This window comes from Ranitomeya variabilis, chromosome 3 (assembly GCF_051348905.1).
Source record: "Ranitomeya variabilis isolate aRanVar5 chromosome 3, aRanVar5.hap1, whole genome shotgun sequence".
Taxonomy (NCBI): Eukaryota; Metazoa; Chordata; class Amphibia; order Anura; family Dendrobatidae; genus Ranitomeya; species Ranitomeya variabilis.
The window spans coordinates 393,177,683-393,199,700 of record NC_135234.1 but is presented as its reverse complement, the minus strand read 5'-3'; the positions used below and the strand labels follow the sequence as shown (position 1 = coordinate 393,199,700).

Sequence of the window (22,018 nt, the reverse complement as noted above, 5' to 3'; positions counted from 1 at the left end):
AGGGTCCTCACTCCTCCTGTACCATTATGACTTGTATTGTTTAAGATTATTGTACTTGTATTTATTATGTATACCCCTCCTCACATGTAAAGCGCCATGGAATAAATGGCGCTATAACAATAAATAATAATAATAATAATAATAATGTGTATCCACTGTGTTTTGTACCTATGTATTAAGTGACTACAGTTATATTATATTACAATATATTGTACCCCTTGCTGCTTTGGTGTATTGTATGTGTGTATTATTTCCCAACCAGGCAGTCAGTGCTCCCTCTTTTTTCATTCTTTTTGAATTACCTTGTACCCATATGAATATTTACAGTGGCATGTAAAAGTTTGGGCACCATTGGTCAAAATTCCTGTTATTGTGAACAGTTAATCAAGTTGAAGATGAAATGATCTCTAAAAGGTCTAAAATTTAAAGATGACACATTTCCTTTTTTTAATAATAATAATAATAATAATAATAATAATAATAATATAAAAAATGAAAAAATTATATATAATTAAGAAATGGCAGTTAACATCAACAGTGTAGGTTAAGATAACATCTGGAAGACCAGTGAAATCTGCTGGTAGGATTTCTAGAGAGACAAATCAGAACCCACACTTGACTGCAAGAGACCTTCAGAAAAATTTAGCAGACTGGAGTTGTGGTAAATTGTTCCACTGTTCAGAGACAGGTCCACAAATTGGCCTTCATGGAAGACTCATCAGAAGAAAACCTATCCTGCGTCCTCGCCATATAATTCAGCATCAGACGTATGCAAAAGATCATCTAAACATACGTGATGCATTTTGGAAACAAGTCCTGTGGACCGTTGAGGTTAAAATAGAACTCTTTAGACAATGATCAAAGGAATGAATGGAGAAAAAAGGGCACAGAATTTCAAGAAAAGAACATCTTGCCTACCATTAAGCATGGGGGTGGAACTCTCATATAACAGAAGAATACACTGGGGTGTGCAGGAAGGGGTAGAAACAAAAATAGGGAAGGATAAGGAATTACCAATTGTACAAACCAAACAACAGTGGCTTATAACTTCTCCAACACTTCTTCTCATACCAAATTCTCTTCCTCCTTTAGCCATGCAGCATAAAGCTACAGTAACTGTGATGAAGATTAGTAATAGAGCCCAGATTATATAGAGAAAAGGAGTTGCAAACCGAGCACAGCTGAGCACAGGGATTTCCAACATGGTCGATTAACCCCTGTTCTGCTGAAAGAAATAAACATGTTTAATAAGCTGGAGAAGTGCTTCTTCTCAGCGCTGGAGTAGGAGCAACCAGATTTTCAGGAATAAGGTTGCCCATTGGTCACGATACATCGATGATGTTTTCTTTATTTGGATAGGCACTTTGGAGGAATGCAGGAGTTATATTGAGTCTCTAAATGAGAACACGCATAACATTCTTCTGACTTACTCCATGTCATCCTCCACAGCCACGTACCTGGACTTACAGATTAGGATTGAAGAGGATTGGTTCCATCTCCACCAAATTGTATCGGCAGCCGACGGCCACCAATAGTCTTCTGGATTACAGAAGTTTTCATCCACAGCATACCAGGGACGGAGTGCCCGTCGGCCAATTCCTGAGAGCTAGAAGGAATTGCACGACTGACACGGACTTTCGAGTGGAAGCGCTGAGACTCACGGATCGTTTTAAAGAGAGGCACTATCCGCATAGGAGTATCTCTACAGCATTTCAACGTGCTAGACTCCATACCCAGGATTCCCTACTGCTTGCGTCAACCAAGGTACGTGATGATAAACCTAGGTTTATCACGGGTTACAATAATAACTGGGGCAGCTTCAAAGCGATCTTGCGCAGGCATTGGGATATCCTGACGACGGATCTCCAAACTGCTGATGTAGTTAGTGCACAGCCCTCACTGGTGGCCAGAAGGGCCCCTAATTTCAGGGACATGCTGTCCAGGAGTCACTATAGGAGGCAGACTACTAGTACCAACCGGGGTATCAAACTTCGAGGCTCATTTGCCTGTGGAGGTTGTAGTATATGCCCGCATATGGGGCCCACAAGGGATTTCTTTGTTCATCCTAGGGATGGTAGTCAGCACAAACTTTTTTCTTACATTAACTGTAAGACCACATGCGTTATCTACGCCCTTGTGTGCCCGTGTCAACTCATATATGTGGGTCAAACCTCGCAGGAATTGCGACGGAGAGTGCAGAAGCACTTCTCCACAATCAATCTGGCCTCTAATGATCTTTCCAAGGGCAAAATTCTTACCCCTGTGGCGGCCCATTACCTCACCCACCATGCTGGCCGGGTGACCAACACCAGGGTGGTGGGCCTTGAGCGTGTCCAGATCTCTAATAGGGGGGGTCCACTTAGGCCATCCCTGTTACGTTGTGAATCTCGCTGGATTTTTAATCTGTCTTCTGTTGCCCCAGCAGGTCTCAACGAAGAACTCCTATTTACGGGTTTTCTAGGATGATGTCCCGTTTAGTCGCTTCCCACGGTCTGGGACCTGTATGGACTATATGGTTTGAACGCACCCGGATTCTCCCTTCTTCTTTCCTCCTCTTGAGGGACCGTTTTGGGGACTTCAGTGATTTGGGAATCGTCTCTTCGCCAAACTAAGTGGGCCCCCTTTGTGTAAATTGGAATCACCTTGAGGGCTTATTTATACTATGGTCTATGTTTTGCTATCATTGCGGTCGTTTCCATAGGATAACATTGGGGGTTCCATATTGTATATTTTATTATTTTATCATTTTGTGATACTCTATGTATGGGCTTACCTGTGGTGCTATCGGATTCTATTTATTGGTATCCTCTAATCTGCATTACGCACTTTATGCTTATTGTGCGTTTATTAAACTGGATGTACAAGATAGGCAAAGAGCTTACATCTGCGAGCTTCGCTTGCTCTACTTATGGAATGTAGGGGTTTCCGGGTCATGGGACAGTCATATATGGCATCTGTTCCTTTTTATATCTAACTTATATGAATAATAAAAAATATAAAACTGTGCCTCTGTCGTATACCGGTTTTCGACAGATTGGCATTTTTTTGCCTTTTTCATCATCCTAGTCCAATAGGCTTTTTCCAGCCCGGGGATTTCCCGTTTCCAACTGTGGGAGTGGCCCTGGCCTACAAATATGCATTCTGTAAGTTTCACCTTTTATGTGGGTTTGCAGGCTATTACTCCAAGCCTGGCCTCCTTGGAGCCATTCTCTAGTCCTCACTTATAATAGCTCATGTGGCAATATATGTATACATTTTTTGATATTTATCTAATAAAGATTGTTTGCAGAATTATTTCATACTTGTTGCATATGTTCTTACTGTGTGGTTATATGTGGCTCGGGTGTGCGTGATATACCTCTGTTCTTTTATATATGTGCAGGGCCCTGTTTGGAGCTGTGCTTGTATGCCTGCTGCTTATTGGATAGATGTGTTCTGTGAGTGTCCCCTGGGGGTTCAGTGTGTAGTGGGTACGCTTCTGTATGGCCACCTTATACCTCTGGCACGTTTATTATTACGTTTGTTATTTATTATTAATGTTCAGTTATTATGCTGACCATAGGACTGTTTGCCTGCTGTTTTACATATAAATGTATATATATATATATATATATTTGTATGCCCCAAGTCTTTAACCGCTACATTCCGGCGCCTCTGCATGTTGCCTTGGGACTGATCACCCCCTGGCTGTGCATTTTTCATTAGATTACTTTCTGTCTCTACCCTTTATTATCATTATCATTAACTGGACTGCAGTGGTAACGCCGCCATTCAATGCCTTTGTTAGGCCACCTTCATTCTAGGACTTTTTTTTTTTTTTTTTTTCTTCCAGCAAGCGCTTCACAGCTGATGTTCTGGTGCTTTTGCGCCTATCTAGGTTTACTCTTGCTGGTATGCTTTGTGGCCTGTAGGTGTGGTTTTCTTGCTCACACTGACAGCGGCTCCCCTGTCTGGTCCCCGCCCTGCTGGGCATTTCATCGATTCCCCCTCTGTCTCCTTGGGGCACCTGAGTCACAGGTGTGCCGTATTTTCTTATTATCCAGCTGGTATTTAAACAAGGTTTGTGATACACACCAACACTTCCCCTGACGAAGCCCTACTTGAGAGGGCGATACGCGTGGGGCTGCATTGGCCCTAGTCCTGCTTACTTGCCGGTTCACCCACGGACTTCTTCCTGGCCACCATCTTGCTTTGGGTAATTTCTGTCCCAGCAATTTTTATTTTTTTGCACTTTTTCTATTGCTAGCATGTCTTTTTGGGATTTCCCTTACAGCCCAGTTGGTCTGGATTACATGCTTATCAGTGTCCCATGAGCCGCACAGGTTATTGTACTTGTTTAGGTGCCTGGTGGGGCATATGCCCATTGCCATATACAGGATGGTGTAGGATTCACATTCCCTGGCCAGTTTAGTGTTCTCAGTTGAATCATACATTGCTCCTATTCTATCTAGGGTATAGGCAGGTTTATAGCATTGCATTTTATAGCTTTACTGTTGTTTGTACGTATCATTGTACCTTGCATTGTTTGCTATGGACAGGGCTTTTTGTTTGTTTGCTGTTTTTAATTATGTTTTATGTAGTGTTTCAATAAAATCTTGTGCTTTTCCAGTATCATGCCTCTTATTCTTATACGTGGTGTGCATCTCTGGGAGTGATACTTTTTTCTTCGTGTGTACTACGGAGTAGGAGCAACCAGACGCTGCGGTCTCCTGGCTCTTCTCCGTCACGGTAGCCCCGTGACAGGCACAGGGAACATTTCACAGGTAGAGGGAAGAATGGATTCAATAGAATTTTAACAAATTCTTCATGCAAACATAATGCCATCTGTAAAAGAACTGAAAGTGAAAAGAGGATGGCTTCTACAAATGGATAATGATCCTAAACACAAGTCAAAACCACAATAAACTACCTCAAAAGGCAGAAGCTGAAGGTCTTACAATGGCTCTCACAGTCCCCTGATCTGAACATCATTGAAAATCTGTGGCTAGACCTCAAAATAGCAGTGCTTGAAAGGTGACCCAGGAATCTTGCAGAACTGGAAGAATTTTTCAGGGAAGAATGGATGAAAATCCCTCAAACAAGCCTCTTGGCTGACTATGAAAAGTGATTACAAGCTGTGATAATTTCAAAAGGGGTGCTACTAGGCACTAATCATGCAGGGTGCCTAAACTATTGCATCAGCCCATCCTTCTTTCCATCATTTATAAAATGTAAAAATGTAAAAGATAAATATTATATATATAATTATTATTTTTTTTTGTTTTTTTTTCTTGCGCAAAATACAAAGGAAATGTGTCATCTTTAACTATAAGACTTCTAGAGATCATTATATTGTCAACTTGCTTAAAGGGAATCTGTTACCCCCTAGACGAATTTAAGCTATTACTATGGGCATACAGGTAATAGAATGATTAAACCACTCTTACCTGTATGCCTCATAGCTACAGTCTATATGTTAATGATTTCTTACAGGCTCCGGGGCCTGCAGTGCCTGGAAGAAATCCGTGCCTCCTTCTTCATTACAATACTACCCCCCTTCCATGCAGGTAACTCAGTTGCAGCGCTATAATCCCGCACATGTGCCATCCACCTGCGTGATTATGTGAACGTTACCCACCCTTCTATGGGCAGAGTCTTCATCGATCTTCTGCGAAGGCGCCGTCAAGTCTCTGCTACTGCATCTCATTGCCAAAAAAATTACTTTATTTTTGTGCAATACAATGATTATGATACTACTTTGTAAGACAACATAAAAAGAGGGAAATTAATAAATGACAAAATAAATGGTTTTGTTTCAAATATAAACAATTATAGATTTAAACAATTATTCATAACAGTGAATGATAAAAGTATTTATTGTCATATTACACAGCAAGACAATGTGTAACTTGGATATCATAAATATACAGGTGTATCTCACAAAATTAGAATATCATGAAAAAGTTAATTTATTTCAGTTCTTCAATACAAAAAGTGAAACTCGTATATTAGATAGAGTCATTACAAACAGAGTGATCTATTTCAAGAGTTTAGTTCTGTTAATGTTTATGATTATGGCTTACAGCCAATGAAAATTCAAATATCATTATCTCTGTAAATTATAATACTATATAACACCAGCTTGAAAAAATGATTATAAAATCTGAAATGTTGGCCTACTGAAATGTATCTTCAGTAAATGCACTCAATACTTGGTTGGGGCTCCTTTTGCATCAATTACTACATCATTGCGGCGTGGCATGGAGGCAATGTGGCAGTGCTGAGGTATTATGGAAGCCCAGGTTGCTTTGATAGCAGAATTCATTTTGTCTGCATCATTGGGTCTGGTGTCTCTCATCTTCCTCCTGACAATACCACAGAGATTCTCTATGGGGTTAAGGTCGAGTAAGTTTGCTGGTCAAATCAAGCACAGTGATATTGTTGTTTATAAACCAGGTATTGATTCTTTTGGCAGTGTGGACAGGTGCCAAGTCCTGCTGGAGAATTAAATTTCCTTCTCCATAAAGCTTGTCGGCAGATGGAAGCATGAAGTGCTCTAAAATTTCTTGGTAGATGGCTGCGCTGACTTTGGTCTTGATAAGACACAGTAGACCTACACCAGCAGATGACATGGCTCCCCAAACCATCACTGATTGTGGAAACTTCACACTAGCCCTCAAGCAGCTTGGATTGTATGTCTCTCCACTCTTCCTCCAGACTCTGGGACCTTGATTTCCAAGGTCTAGTGTGAAGTATCCACAATTAATGATGATTTCGAGAAACATGTCATCTGCTGGTGTAGAGAATCTATGGGGTATTGTCAAGAGGAAGATGAGAGACACCAGACCCAACAATGCAGGCAAGCTGATGGCTGCTATCAAATTAACCAGGTCTTCCATAACACATCAGCAGTGCCACAGATTGTTCGCCTCCATGCCACGCTGTATTGATGCAGTAATTGATGCAAAAGGAGCCCTGGCCAAGTACTGAGTGCATTTACTGAACATACATTTCAGTAGCCCAACATTTGGGATTTTAAAATCATTTTTTCAAGTTGGTTTTAAAAAGTATTCTGATTTACTGAGATAATGACTTTTGGGTTTTCATTGGCTATAAGCCATAATCATCAACATTAAAAAAAATAAACACTTGAAATAGATTACTCTGTTTGAAATGACTCTATCAAATATATGAGTTTCATGTTTTGCATTGAAGAACTGAAATAAATTAACTTTTTTATGATATTCTAACTTTGTGAGTTGCACCTGTAACTTTGCAGGTCTAAATTTCAACTTGATAACATATATTTTTTTTCTTATTTAATACTGTATGTTTGACAAATTTAGGCATTCCACTACCAAGTATGCTTTAAAAGGAATGTATCAGGAGATTATTACTGTATTTTGTTTAAATCAGCTTTATTATTTTTATTTGATGATTTAAATATAATCCTGAGATACTTCCTTAGGGCTTGCCGTGAAAAAAATGCAGAGTTTTACAGTACTAGTGAAGTGAATGAGATTTCTAAAATCTCATGCACAGGCTGCCTATTTTTTCCTTGCAGATTTCAACTATTTTTTCAAATCTGCTCCTTGACCATTCTTTCAGCGTTTTTGCAGTGTTTTTCACCCATTCAAGTGAATTGGGGAAATAAAGTAAAAATGCATTAATGCGCATATTTTATGCAGTATTTTTCCTCATAACGCTCAGGTTTTTGTTGCAGAAAAATCAGCTGCAAATACTCAATGTGTGCACACACCCTTAGTCATTAGAGCATACACAAAACCCTGAAAATTCCTAGTTTCGTTAGCCCTCTTTTCAGCTTTGTCAGCTAAACTAGGATGGAGTCAGTAGAATCATATCATTACCATTAGATCGTTGAGATGTAAAAGGGTTGTATGATATTAGAAAACCATAGCTGCTTTCTTCCAGAAACCACACCACACCTCTACAGATGTGCATGGAATTGCATCTCATTTCCATGTACTGTTAGGTACCACTCCAGCATTTTTTTTATTGCAGCACAGGAGTGGTGCCACTAATCTAAGTTCCGTACCCCTAGTCTTATACTTACCAGCTGCTCTCTTCTGCCCCATTCACAAGTTTAGTATTTGGACAGTGTGACACATCAGTATATGTAAGCCAAAACTAGGAGAGGAACAATCAGAGGAAAAGTATAATAGAAACATGTCACCACTTCTGTATTTATCACCCACTCCTGGTTTTTGCTTAAAAATACTGATGTAAAAAAACTGACCAAATACTGAACGTGTGAATGCAGCCTTCATGTTTTATTGGCGTCATGCCGGTCATCTTCTTCAGTATGTAAACTCTCGGATGACTCCAGTGATTGCCGGGTGAGCCAGAGATCACTTCTCAATGTAAGTCTATGACAGCCAGAGCGAGGCCAGAACAAGGTTCTCATAGACTTGCATTGAGAGCTTGTGACCGTTACCTCTGACTTCCGCTCAGTCAGAAGTTGCGGTCACAAGATGATGGCACAGGACAGGAGAAGAGATGAGAACAGCTGAAGACAGCAGCCGGGAAGTATATTACTAGGGTCATTGAACTTAGATTCCAGTGCTGATATGAAAAAAAAAAAAAGTAGTGATGGTTCAAAGGTATTAGTCCACTTTCCAGACCATAAAGCTTCAATTATTGCAGCTGCCATAAAGTTCAAATATTGTGTTACATATAGGAATAGGCTCCAGAGGAGATTTTAAAAGTAGTAAAAATACATTAAAAAAAGAAGAATATGTAATTAAATGCATATCCCTTTTTAATTTCCCCATTTTAATATAATAAATATAAATTGTTAAAAAAAAGGTAAACACCGTAACAAATGTGCCAACATGGGAACCAAGTATAGATTACAATCCTGATCCATGTGGTATCATGGTGATATAAAACAAACAATGGAATTATTACTTAGCAGAGGAAAAAATATCCAGTTTCCATTAACACATAATTAGAGATGAGCAAACATTATCGGCTTCCTCCTTATTCGGCAAGCTATAGCGGTTACCGAAGAAGCAGCATCGGAAACCCCAGATACCTGGAGCGCTCCGATAATTAGGAGTTCCAAGCCACAGCTGCATGTGTCGCGGTTGTGTGACAGTCACAACACATAGGCTCTCCATGCATGTGCTGTGACTGTCACACAGCAGTGACACATGCAGCTGCGGAGCCGGACACCTGATCATCGGGAGCGCTCCAGGAATCCGGGTTCTCTATGCAGCTTCTTCAGTAAGTGCTATAGCTTGCCTAATACGGAGGGAGCCGATGATGTTTGCTCATCTCTACACATAATAGTATGGAAGAAATAAGTATAACAATTAGATTGAACTGTGGGAAGAGATAAAGCAAGTAACTCAATGCTACTTGGAATTTTTTATTAGGGGAGAATAATGGATAGTTTACTATTGACCAATTCTTTTTAACCATTTCACGACGTATGATGTATATATGTACATCATATGTCGTGTCCCTTAATTTAATGCGACCTCCAATGCTGAGCCCGCTTCTTTCCCCGCACATGACACCTGATTTAATCAGCTGTCATGTGCCTTTAACAGCCATGGGTGTATCAGAGCTCAACCTGCAGCTGTTAACCAGTCATTCTGGCTTGTCATATGATCGCAAATGCCAGTCAGGCCATATTGACGGAAATATAAAAAAGTTATCACTCTTGGAAAAAAAGGAAGCAAAAAACAAAAATGAAAAAAAAAAGCAACAACAGAAAATGCCCATGTCATGAAAAGGTTAATTACTTGAAAGTTTCTGTCTATGTTGTGTAAGAAGATGATTCTTATGTTTATCCATAATTACTACTCCAATAGATGTATCTTAATTGACGTAAAACATAATACCTACCCCCAAACTTAATTGTATGATGCATGTTCCACTTTTTTGCTTAAAAAGTTCAGAGACCTTTGTGGAATGATGTACCCTTTAAGTTTATGAGTGCAACCTTTAGACTCTAAATAGACGATGAGATTAAATTCAAGGAATGTTATAAAATGTCACAGTTTGGCAAATCTCCCAGTTAGGCCATTTGCCTCTCCATGATGTTTCCCGTGAGTACACTGTGATGCATGTGCAACATAAAGTCTAGGCAAGATAGAACAGGAATGTCCTTGAACATGACAAAAAAGAGCTGTTTTGTTCATTTTTCCATGGTGAAATATAAAGCATATTAGTCATTGCCTGTACATGCAGCCTCATGTACCTGTACATCAAGTCCTAACTGTGGGCATAAAGCAAGGGAAGCTAAGCAGATTGATCTAGAATTTTGTGGAAAAAGATAGGAGTACACCTTGAATTTTTTTAAAAGTCCTCCCCATATATACTTATGAGTCCAGTGGGCAGTCCTAATTTGTGATTGACACCTACCTATGCATTTTCATTGAGTTAAGACTGTCAGTCACTAAATAGGACCACTCACTAGACACCTTTTTATAGAAAGTGGAGAAAATAATACAAAGTCTAATAATGTTTTTTCCAAAAAAATTGATATCAATTTGATCTGCACTTTAGATCAGACACTCTGATGACGTGACAGGTTCTCTTTAAAGTGTTAACCCTTTTGCTGTGAAATTTTGAAATTATTTGATCACCACTTTATATACTTTATTCTGGTTAATGGGATCAGTCATTCAGTCATTACATCGGCTGTATGGTGACATTCATTCCCTCATTTTACTTTAGTTCCAGATGGTGTTATATGAATGCTTGGCAACATGTCTATCTTTTCGTTCAGTTTGTTGTTGACCTGAAACATTTCTTGTTTTTGGAGATATGCAATAACATTACGAGACTGATTTTGCTGTGCCAGACGCTCGCGACATCTTTTACCGACCAAGTATCCTATCTCTATTAGGTTGAGCAGAATGCAAACTATAGTAGTTACAACCATAAACAGGGTGAAAATGTTTTTTTCTGTGGGTCTTGATATGAAACAGTCCACAATATTTGGACATGGGGACAATGTACATTTAACAATAGCAGGAAGGTAATAGTCCTTGTAGATGTGGTGAAAGATGTAGAGGAAAACTGAATCCACTGCAGCCTTTATTATAAGGCTAAAAAGGTAGGTCCACCATAAACCTCCCCTCTTTTTACCTGTGTTCACATATAGTCTTCCACAATCCTCTCCTTGTCTTTGCCTATGTTTGCTTTCTCGATCTTCCCTGTATGCCACATGCATGATGACAAGAAGAGAAGGGCAAGTAACCAAAATTAGCTGGAGGGCCCAAAGCCTGATGTGGGATACTGGGAAGTAGTGATCGTAACAAACATTAGTGCAACCTGGCTGTTTTGTATTACAGTCAAATTCACCTTGCTCATCAGCCCACACTCTTTCGGCAGCCACCACATATACCAGAAGTCTGAAAACAAAGACCACTGACATCCAAATACGTCCAAATGCAGTAGAGAAATGACTTGCTCCACTGAGAAGTCCTTGGAAAATTCCCCAGTTCATGGTTTGTCTGAGAATAGGATCCGGCTGCTGTCGTCTTCTGGTTCAAAATTGTTGCTTCTTCGATATCATTATACCCTTAGGTGTATATTGCACGTGAATATACATTTTTTGACCATATATAAACCATTCTGGAGTGTTTGGAACTTGATAGTCTAACAAAAAGAGATTTTTGAATCAACAAAATATTGTATCACTGCTGTGTTCATTATCTGTAATGAAAAAGAAACATACTGTATGTAATGTATTCACCGATCACCTGTCTAATACCGTGTAGATCCCACTCAGGCACAAAAAGAACTCGGACCTGTGAACTCCACCAGACCTCTGAAGGTGTGCTGTGGTATCTGGTGACCCTTTAATACATGTAACCAATTGAATACTTTTCACTTTTAGTGGCTTGACAGGCAGTCAGATATAAGTGGTTAATTCCAAGCTCCTTCCATTTGATTTTATTCATCATTCTCTGATTTCAGAGGTTATGACTGGAAAAGATTGAAACTGATGACCAGTTAGGAATTTAAATGCTCGGATAACCAGGTCTTCTCATATCTGCCTGTAGATTGGCATCACATCGACTCATAATGCAGTCTGTCTGCCTTCTCAGAAATAACAAGAAAATCAGACTTTATGGCGCATTTATATTATAAATAATAGTAAACTTAAAAAGCATACTACACAAAGTTTACAGATGAGTGGCCAGTAATTGGGCAAAATTAATCTCCATATATAAATTTAATTACTGCATGATCGTATTAACAAAGTTTATAAGTAATTATAATTCACCCACTCGGAAATACTGGTTTTCTGATAAGCACTACAGGCACTGGAATGGCAAACTCATTTACCGTAGTCCGTTTAGTGCCCAGTGTTCAGTCCTCGCTGTGACTCAATACAGTCTCCTTTCCAAGTACATTTCAGAAACATCATTGAAAGTACATTTCTTAAACCTTCTACCCTGAGAATCATATGTAGTTTAACCAAGAAATAATGAATTAAACACTTACCTTAACAGTGGGCTACAATGTTCCCTTGGGAGTAGACACACGGTATCGCGTTGCCATATTATATTTAAATATAAAAGAGCGTTTTTTAGCCTTTCTTCATTTCTAAAGCGGAGACTCAAAGTACTGGGGAGTGTCTTTTTTTTCTAAATCAAACAAGCACTGAAAGAAACCGGATCTTTCAGTTTTACAGCCAATCTGTGGGAAGAAGGCAGGTAGAGGAGTGTTCTGTAATCCTTTAAGAAACAGCAGAGAATGCTTTAACCCTTTAATTACAGGTTACAAAGTTTCCTTGAGGCTTTACAGAAACATTCTTTAAAAGAGTAAAACAGTTACATGATATCAAGTTTTGATTCACATAATCATTTTATGTTAAGTATCTATTAACTGAATACCGAAAATAATATGGTCCTATTTCTGCAAACTATTCTGAAAATGGACAGACGCACAATTGAAATCCTTTTTTAACCCCTTAAGCCCCGAGGGTGGTTTGCACGTTAATGACCAGGCCAATTTTTACAATTCTGACCACTGTCCCTTTATGAGGTTATAACTCTGGAACGCTTCAACGGATCTTGGCGATTCTGACACTGTTTTCTCGTGACATATTGTACTTCATGTTAGTGGTAAAATTTCTTCGATATAACTTGCGTTTATTTGTGAAAAAAATGAATATTTGGCGAAAATTTTGAAAATTTCGCAATTTTCCAACTTTGAATTTTTATGCCCTTAAATCACAGACATATGTCACACAAAATACTTAATAAATAACATTTCCCACATGTCTACTTTACATCAGCACAATTTTGGAACCAAAATTTTTTTTGTGACGGAGTTATAAGGGTTAAAAGTTGACCAGCAATTTCTCATTTTTACAACACCATTTTTTTTTAGGGACCACATCTCATTTGAAGTCATTTTGACGGGTCTATATGATAGAAAATACCCAAGTGTGACACCATTCTAAAAACTGCACCCCTCAAGGTACTCAAAACCACTTTCAAGAAGTTTATTAACCCTTCAGGTGTTTCACAGGAATTTTTGGAATGTTTAAATAAAAATGAACATTTAACTTTTTTTCACACAAAATTTATTTCAGCTCCAATTTGTTTTATTTTACCAAGGGTAACAGGAGAAAATAGACCCCAAAAGTTGTTGTACAATTTGTCCTGAGTACGCTGATACCCCATATGTGGGGGTAAACCACAGTTTGGGCGCATGGCAGAGCTTGGAAGCAAAGGAGCGCCATTTGACTTTTCAATGCAAAATTGACTGGAATTGAGATGGGACGCCATGTTGCATTTGGAGAGCCCCTGATGTGCCTAAACATTGAAACCCCTAACAAGTGACACCATTTTGGAAAGTAGACCCCCTAAGGAACTTATCTAGATGTGTGGTGAGCACTTTGACCCAACAAGTGCTTTACAGAAGTTTATAATGCAGAGCCGTAAAAATAAAAAATCATATTTTTTCACAAAAATGATCTTTTCACCCACAATTTTTTATTTTCCCAAGGGTGAGAGAAAAAATTGGACCCCAAAAATTGTTGTGCAATTTGTCCTGAGTACGCTGATACCCCATATGTGGGTGTAAACCATTGTTTGGGCGCATAGCAGAGCTCAGAAGGGAAGAAGCGCTATTTTACTTTTCAATGCAAAATTGACTGGAATTAAGATGGGATGCCATGTTGCGTTTGGAGAGCCCCTGATGTGCCTAAACATTAAACCCCCCCACAAGTGACACCATTTTGGAAAGTAGACCCCCTAAGGAACTTATCTAGATGTGTTTTGAGAGCTTTGAACCCCCAAGTGTTTCACTACAGTTTATAACGCAGAGCCGTGAAAATAAAAATTATTATTTTTTTTCACAAAAATGATTTTTTAGCCCCCAGTTTTGTATTTTCACAAGGGTATCAGGATAAATTGGACCCCAAAAGTTGTTGTCCAATTTGTCTGTCTCGGAAGGGAAGGAGCGCCATTTGGAATGCAGACTTAAATGGATTGGTCTGCAGGCGTCACGTTGCATTTGCAGAGCCCCTGATGTACCCAAACAGTACAAACCCCCCATAAGTGACCCCATATTGGAAACTAGACCCCCCAAGGAACTTATCTAGATGTGTTGTGAGAACTTTGAACCCCCAAGTGTTTCACTACAGTTTATAACGCAGAGCCGTGAAAATAATTTTTTTTTTTTTTCACAAAAATGAAATTTAGCCCCCAGTTTTGTATTTTCACAAGGGTATCAGGATAAATTGGACCCTAAAAGTTGTTGTCCAATTTGTCCTGAGTACGCTGATACCCCCTATGTGGGGGGGAACCACTGTTTGGGCGCATGACAGAGCTCGGAAGGGAAGGAGCACCATTTGGAATGCAGACTTAAATGGATTGGTCTGCAGGCGTCACGTTGCATTTGCAGAGCCCCTGATGTACCCAAACAGTACAAACCCCCCACAAGTGACCGCATATTGGAGACTAGACCCCCCAAGGAACTTATCTAGATGTGTTGTGAGAACTTTGAACCCCCAAGTGTTTCACTACAGTTTATAACGCAGAGCCGTGAAAATAAAAATTATTTTTTTTTTTCACAAAAATTATTTTTTAGCCCCCAGTTTTGTATTTTCACAAGGGTATCAGGATAAATTGGACCCTAACAGTTGTTGTCCAATTTGTCCTGAGTACGCTGATACCCCCTATGTGGGGGGAACCACTGTTTGGGCGCATGACAGAGCTCGGAAGGGAAGGAGCGCCATTTGGAATGCAGACTTAAATGGATTGGTCTGCAGGCGTCACGTTGCATTTGCAGAGCCCCTGATGTACCCAAACAGTACAAACCCCCCACAAGTGACCCCATATTGGAAACTAGACCTCCCAAGGAACTTATCTAGATGTGTTGTGAGAACTTTGAACCCCCAAGTGTTTCACTACAGTTTACAACGCAGAGCCGTGAAAATAAAACATATTTTTTTTCCCACAAAAATGATTTTTAGCCCCCCAAATTTTTATTTTCCCAAGGATAACAAGAGAACTTGGACCCCAGAAGTTGTTGTTCAATTTGTCCCTAGTACGCTGATACCCCATATGTTGGGGTAAACCCCTTTTTGGACGCACGGGAGAGCTCGGAAGGGAAGGAGCACTGTTTTACTTTTTCAACGCAGAATTGGCTGGAATTGAGATTGGACGCCATGTCGCGTTTGGAGAGCCCCTGATGTGCCTGAACAGTGGAAACTCCCCAATTCTACCTGAAACCCTACCCCTAACCTCACCCCTAACCGTTTACTGAACATTTTCTGACAGTCATAAGTGCCACGTATATAAGTGCCAAGTATATAAGTGACACGTATTTAAGAGCCACGTATTTAAGTGCCACGTATTTAAGTGCCACGTATTTAAGTGCCACGTATTTCAGTGCCACGATATTTCAGTGCCACGTATTTCAGTGCCACGTATTTCAGTGCCACGTATTTCAGGCACTGAAAAATACGTGGCACGTAAATACTTCAGTGCCACGATATTTCAGTGCCACGATATTTCAGTGCCACGATATTTCAGTGCCACGTATTTCAGTGCCACGTATTTCAGGCACTGAAAAATACGTGGCACGTAAATACGTGGCACTGAAATACGTGGCACTGAAATACGTGGCACTGAAATACGTGGCACTTAAATACGTGGCACTTAAATACGTGGCACTTAAATACGTGGCACTTATATACGTGGCCACTGAAATATCGCGGCACTTATATACGTATATACGTATATAAACGTATATTTCAGTGCCACGTATTTCAGTGCCACGTATTTCAGGTTAGGGGTAGGGTTAGGGGTAGGGTTAGGGTTTTTTGTTTTTTTCTTGTTTTCTTGTGTTTTTCTATAAAAACGCATGCGTTTTACCGCGTTTACATGCATTTTTTCACACATGCGGTTTTTTTAAAAAACGCATGCAGATAAAAACGCAAGTGTGAAACCAGACTAAAAGACGCTTTTTATAGCAAAAAAGTTTTTGCGTCTCCACATTTTGAGACCTATAATTTTTCCACATTTTGGTCCACAGAGTCATGTGAGGTCTTGTTTTTTGCGGGACGAGTTGACGTTTTTATTGGTAACATTTTCGGACATGTGACCATTTTTTATCACTTTTTATTCCGATTTTTGTGAGGCAGAATAACCAAAAACCAGCTATTCATGAATTTCTTTTGGGGGAGGCGTTTATACCGTTCTGCGCTTGGTAAAATTGATAAAGCAGTTTTATTCGTCGGGTCAGTACGATTACAGCGATACCTCATTTATATCATTTTTTTATGTTTTGACGCTTTTATACGATAAAAACTATTTTATAGAAAAAATAATTATTTTGGCATCGCTTTATTCTGAGGACTATAACTTTTTAATTTTTTTGCTGATGATGCTGTATGGCGGCTCGTTTTTTGCGGGACAAGATGACGTTTTCAGCTGTAACATGGTTATTTATATCCGTCTTTTTGATCGCGTGTTATTCCACTTTTTGTTCGGCGGTATGGTAATAAAGCGTTGTTTTTTGCCTCGTTTTTTTTTTTTTTTCTTACGGTGTTTACTGAAGGGGTTAACTAGTGGGCCAGTTTTATAGGTTGGGTCGTTACGGACGCGGCGATACTAAATATGTGTACTTTTATTGTTTTTGTTTGTTTTTTTAGATAAAGAAATGTATTTATGGGAATAATATTTTTTTTTTTATTATTATTTATTTAGGAATTTTTTTTTTTTTTTTTTTTTACACATGTGGAAATTTTTTTTTTTACTTTTTTTACTTTGTCCCAGGGGGGGACATCACAGATCGCAGATCTGATAGTGTGCACAGCCCTCTATCAGATCCGCGATCATACTTTCATCGGAGCAGGCTGCAGCTTTCATCTGCAGCCTGCTCCGACCCGGAAGTGCTCCCTGCAGGACCAGGATACAGCCCCTCGGCCATTTTGGATCCGGGGTCTGCAGGGAGAAGACGTTCGGTACGAGGTGAGTACATCACCTTGTACCGATCGTCTCAGGGAAGCACGCAGGGAGCCCCCTCCCTGCGCGATGCTTCCCTGTACCGCCGGTACACCGCGATCATGTTTGATCGCGGTGTGCCGGGGGTTAATGTGCCGGGGGCGGTCCGTGACCACTCCTGGCACATAGTGCCGGATGTCAGCTGCGATATGCAGCCGACACCCGGCCGCGATCGGCCGCGCTCCCCCCGTGAGCGCGGCCGATCGCGTATGACGTACTATCCCGTCACCGGGAATTAAGGCCCACCCCACCTCGACGGTATAGTACGTCATACGGGCTTAAGGGGTTAAACCCCTTTACCCCTGAGGGTGGTTTGCACGTTAATGACTGGGCCAATTTTTACAGTTCTGACCACTTTCAATTTATGAGGTAATAACTCTGGAACGCTTCAATAGATCCCGGTGATTATGAGAATGTTTTCAGGACATATTGTACTTCATGATAGTGGTAAAATTTCTTTGGTCTGACTTGCATTTATTTGTGAAAAAAATGGAAAATTGGCAAAAGTTTGAAAAATTTCACAATTTTCCAAATTTAAATTTTTATGACCTTAAATCGCAGAGATATTTCACACAAAATAGTTATTAAACAACATTTCTCACATGTCTACTTTATATCAGCAGTTTGGAACCAAAATTTTTTTTGCTGGGAAGTTATAATGGTTAAAAGTAAACCAGGGGGTAATACCCATGGAGCTTCCCAGGCTATTATCAGCTCACAGCTGTATACTTAGCCTTTACTGGCTATTAAAATAAAGGAGCCCCTCCCAAAAATGATGTGGGGTCCCCCTAAAATTAAAAACCAGCAAAGGTTGGCTAAAAACATCAGCACTCAGCCGCCCCAGAAAAGGCACATCTCTAAGATACGCCAATTCTGGCACTTAGCCTCGCTCTTCCCACTTGCCCTGTAGTGGGGGCAAGTGGGATAATAGTTGTGGCGGTTGATGTCACCTTTGTGACATCAAGCCCTGAGGTTAGTAATAGAGAGGCGTCAATAAGACACCCCCATTACTAACCCCATATTAAAATTGTTAAGAAAACACAGACACTCAGTAAAAAATCCTTTAATTGAAATAAAGACACAGACTGATGTTTTATAGCCTGGGAAGGGGATAATACCCATGATGCTTCCCAGGCTATTAATATCAGCTCACAGCTGTATACTTAGCCTTTACTGGCTATTAAAATAGGGGAGCCCAAAAAAATGACATGGGGTCCCCCTAGAATTAATAACCATCAAAGGCTATGCAGACAGCTGCAGGCTGTTATTAATAGCCTAGGAATGGACCATTGATATTGCCCCCCTGGCTAAAAAAATCAGCACTCAGCAGCCCCTAGAAAAGGTGCATCTCTAAGATGCGTGGGACACAACGACAGACAAGTATGTGTATATTGTTGATTTATTATTTTACTTTTATTACAAATTAGGTGTGGCAGTAAGTATGGTTTAATTTAGAACATTAAAGAGAATCTGCCACCTCATTTTTCGGCTCTAAGCTGTGGCCACCGCCATTAAGGGATCATCTACAGCATTCTGTAATGGTGTGGATAAGCCCCTGATGTAACCTGAAAAATAAGTTAGATTATACTCACTCATGGGCGGTCCCGGTGCAGTACTGTCCGATTGGAGTCGTGGTCCGGGTCCCGCTCCTCCCATCTTCATGCGATGACGTTCTCTTCCTTGCTTCCTGCCTGCTCCTTTGCAGGTGTACTTTATCTGCTCTGTTGAGGGCAGAGCAAAGTACTGCAGTGCGCAGGCTCCAGGAAAGGTCCGAGAAGCCAAGCGCCTGCGCACTGCAGTAATTTGCTCTGCCCTCAACTGGGCAGATAAAGTATGCCTGCACAGGAGCTGCAACAGGAAGCAAGGAAGAGGAGTCATCGCACGAAGATGGGAGGCGCCGGACCAAGACGGTGATGCCCATCGGAGGGGTCCGCCCCTTGGTGAGTATAATCTAACTTGTTTTTCTTATCTTTCAGGTTACATTTGGGGCTTATCTACAGCATTACTGAATGCTGTAAATAAGCCCCTGATGGCGGTGGCCGCAGCTTGTAGCTGACAAATGAGGTGACAGATTCCCTTTAATGTTCTAAATTAAACCATACTTACTGCCACACCTAATTTGCCAAAGTCCTCGATCTCCTGTAATAAAAGTAAAATAATAAATCCACAATATACCCATACTTGTCTGTCGTTGTGTCCCACACATCTTAGAGATGCACCTTTTCTGGGGCTGCTGAGTGCTGATTTTTTTAGCCAGGGGGGCAATGTATAGCCTGCAGCTGTCTGCATAGCCTTTGATGGTTATTAATTCTAGGGGGACCCCATGTCATTTTTTGGGGCTCCCTTATTTTAATAGCCAGTAAAGGCTGAGTATACAGCTGTGAGCTGATATTAATAGCTTGGGACGCATCATGGGTATTATCCCCTTCCCAGGCTATAAACATCTGCCCCCAGTTGCTGGCTTTCCCTCTGCTGGTTGTGAAAATTGCACCGGAGCCCACCCATTTTTTTCCCCCAAATAGTCTTTTATAAATTAAATACATGTCCAGTAATTTACGCACACACTGTACTAATTGTATTTGTCACTGACATCTATATATCTACCTATTCTATTTGAATTTACTGTATGTAATCCATCTCTTCTATCCTGTCGGCTCCTGTAGTGATTTTACAGAAGCCGGCAGATGTATCACCGGCTTTTCTTCTATCTTTCTGTGCAATATGTATATATATATATATATATATATATATATATATCTAATATATAAAGCTGAACGTGTGTGTGTATGTATGTATGTATGTATGTATGTGTGTATGTCCGGGATTGGCATCTGCACCGTCGCAGCTACAGCCACAAAATTTTGCACAGTCACACGTCTGGACCCCGAGAGCGTCATAGGCTATGTTTTGAGGCGACATTTTAACCCCGCGCATTCCAATTCACCAAACAATTTTGCCCTTATCTACACAATGGGAAAAAAGTGAAAGGAAAAGTGTTGGAGGCAAATTGACAGCTGCCAGATGTGAACAAGGGGGACTTAAAGAATGAGAGCGATGGCGCCAAAAAGTATATACCATACAGTTGCTAAGGTGGAGCCCTGACATGGGATACTCACCACACACAGGGATATGAACACACATCAGGAAGTACAACTCCTGCTTCCAAATGACATCATTTGGTGCAACAAAAGAAATGTTTACAACAGGATTTATGCCGACATTTAAAGTTAAAGGACCTAACACTCGCCTTGATATTGTCACTATTTTGCAGCAGTTCCTTCACTCCAACAATCCATGTGTTCAACTTTTCAAGACTGCACTTGAATGCATGCCAAATGACGATTACAAGGTTGTCATTCGAGCTGACAAAACATCACAAGGTGAACATCAGCAACGTTTCAATGCTCCCACATTTGATGAGGTTAGCCATCTTGATTGTAGGTAATGTTTTTCAAAACCATGACATTGTGCTTCAGAAAAGGAACAATAGTTTGCAACGAGTAGCAGAAACTCACAGGTCCTATGATGCACTGCAATATCCAATCATCTTTTGGCAGGAACAGGATGGCTATCACTTTGGAATACCTCAGACAGATCCTACAACAGGCAACATTCATGAATAAAAATTGTGTCTGCCATGGACTTCTATGCATATAGGATCATGACAAGATTTGCAGAGGAAAATCACATCTTGAAATGCAAACACCTCTTCCACCAATTCATTGTTGACATGTATGCAGATTGAGAGTGAACGTCTTTTATATATCTGACTAAAGGTACCTTCACACGAAGCGACGCTGCAGCGATAGCGACAACGATGCCGATCGCTGCAGCGTCGCTGTTTGATCGCTGGAGAGCTGTCACACAGACCGCTCTCCAGCGACCAACGATGCCGAGGTCCCCGGGTAACCAGGGTAAACATCGGGTTGCTAAGCGCAGGGCCGCGCTTAGTAACCCGATGTTTATCCTGGTTACCAGCGTAAAAGTAAAAAAAACCAAACAGCACATACTTACATGCGTCCCCCAGCGTCTGCTTCCTGACACTGACTGAGCTCCGGCCCTAACAGCACAGCGGTGACGTCACCGCTGTGCTTTCACTTTCACTTTTAGGGCCGGCGCTCAGTAAGTGTCAGGAAGCAGACGCTGGGGGACGCATGTAAGTATGTGCTGTTTGTTTTTTTTACTTTTACGCTGGTAACCAGGGTAAACATCGGGTTACTAAGCGCAGCCCTGCGCTTGGTAACCCGATGTTTACCCTGGTTACCAGTGTAAAACATCGCTGGTATCGTTGCTTTTGCTTTCAAACACAACGATACACAGCGATCGGACGACCAAATAAAGTTCTGGACTTTATTCAGCGACCAGCGACATCACAGCAGCATCCTGATCGCTGCTGCGTGTCAAATGAAACGATATCGCTAGCCAGGACGCTGCAACGTCACGGATCGCTAGCGATGTCGTTTCGTGTGAAGGTACCTTAAATCAAAAGAAGCTCAGGGCAGAGGAATATATTCACCTTAGGCCGGGGTCACACT

General features: G+C 40.7%; 1 protein-coding gene across 1 annotated transcript; it reads right to left on the bottom strand.

Annotated features, from left to right (window-relative positions):
* Positions 1-5,682: 5,682 nt before the first annotated feature.
* Positions 5,683-12,623, bottom strand: LOC143816096 (gap junction beta-5 protein-like). The gene is made up of 2 exons (XM_077296075.1): positions 12,466-12,623; positions 5,683-11,670 (listed from the first exon to the last, which is right to left on the bottom strand). The coding sequence occupies exon 2, from the start codon at positions 11,459-11,461 to the stop codon at positions 10,673-10,675; it is 789 nt and encodes a 262-aa protein (XP_077152190.1). The 5' UTR covers positions 11,462-11,670; positions 12,466-12,623; the 3' UTR covers positions 5,683-10,672.
* Between the last annotated feature and the right edge of the window lie 9,395 nt (positions 12,624-22,018).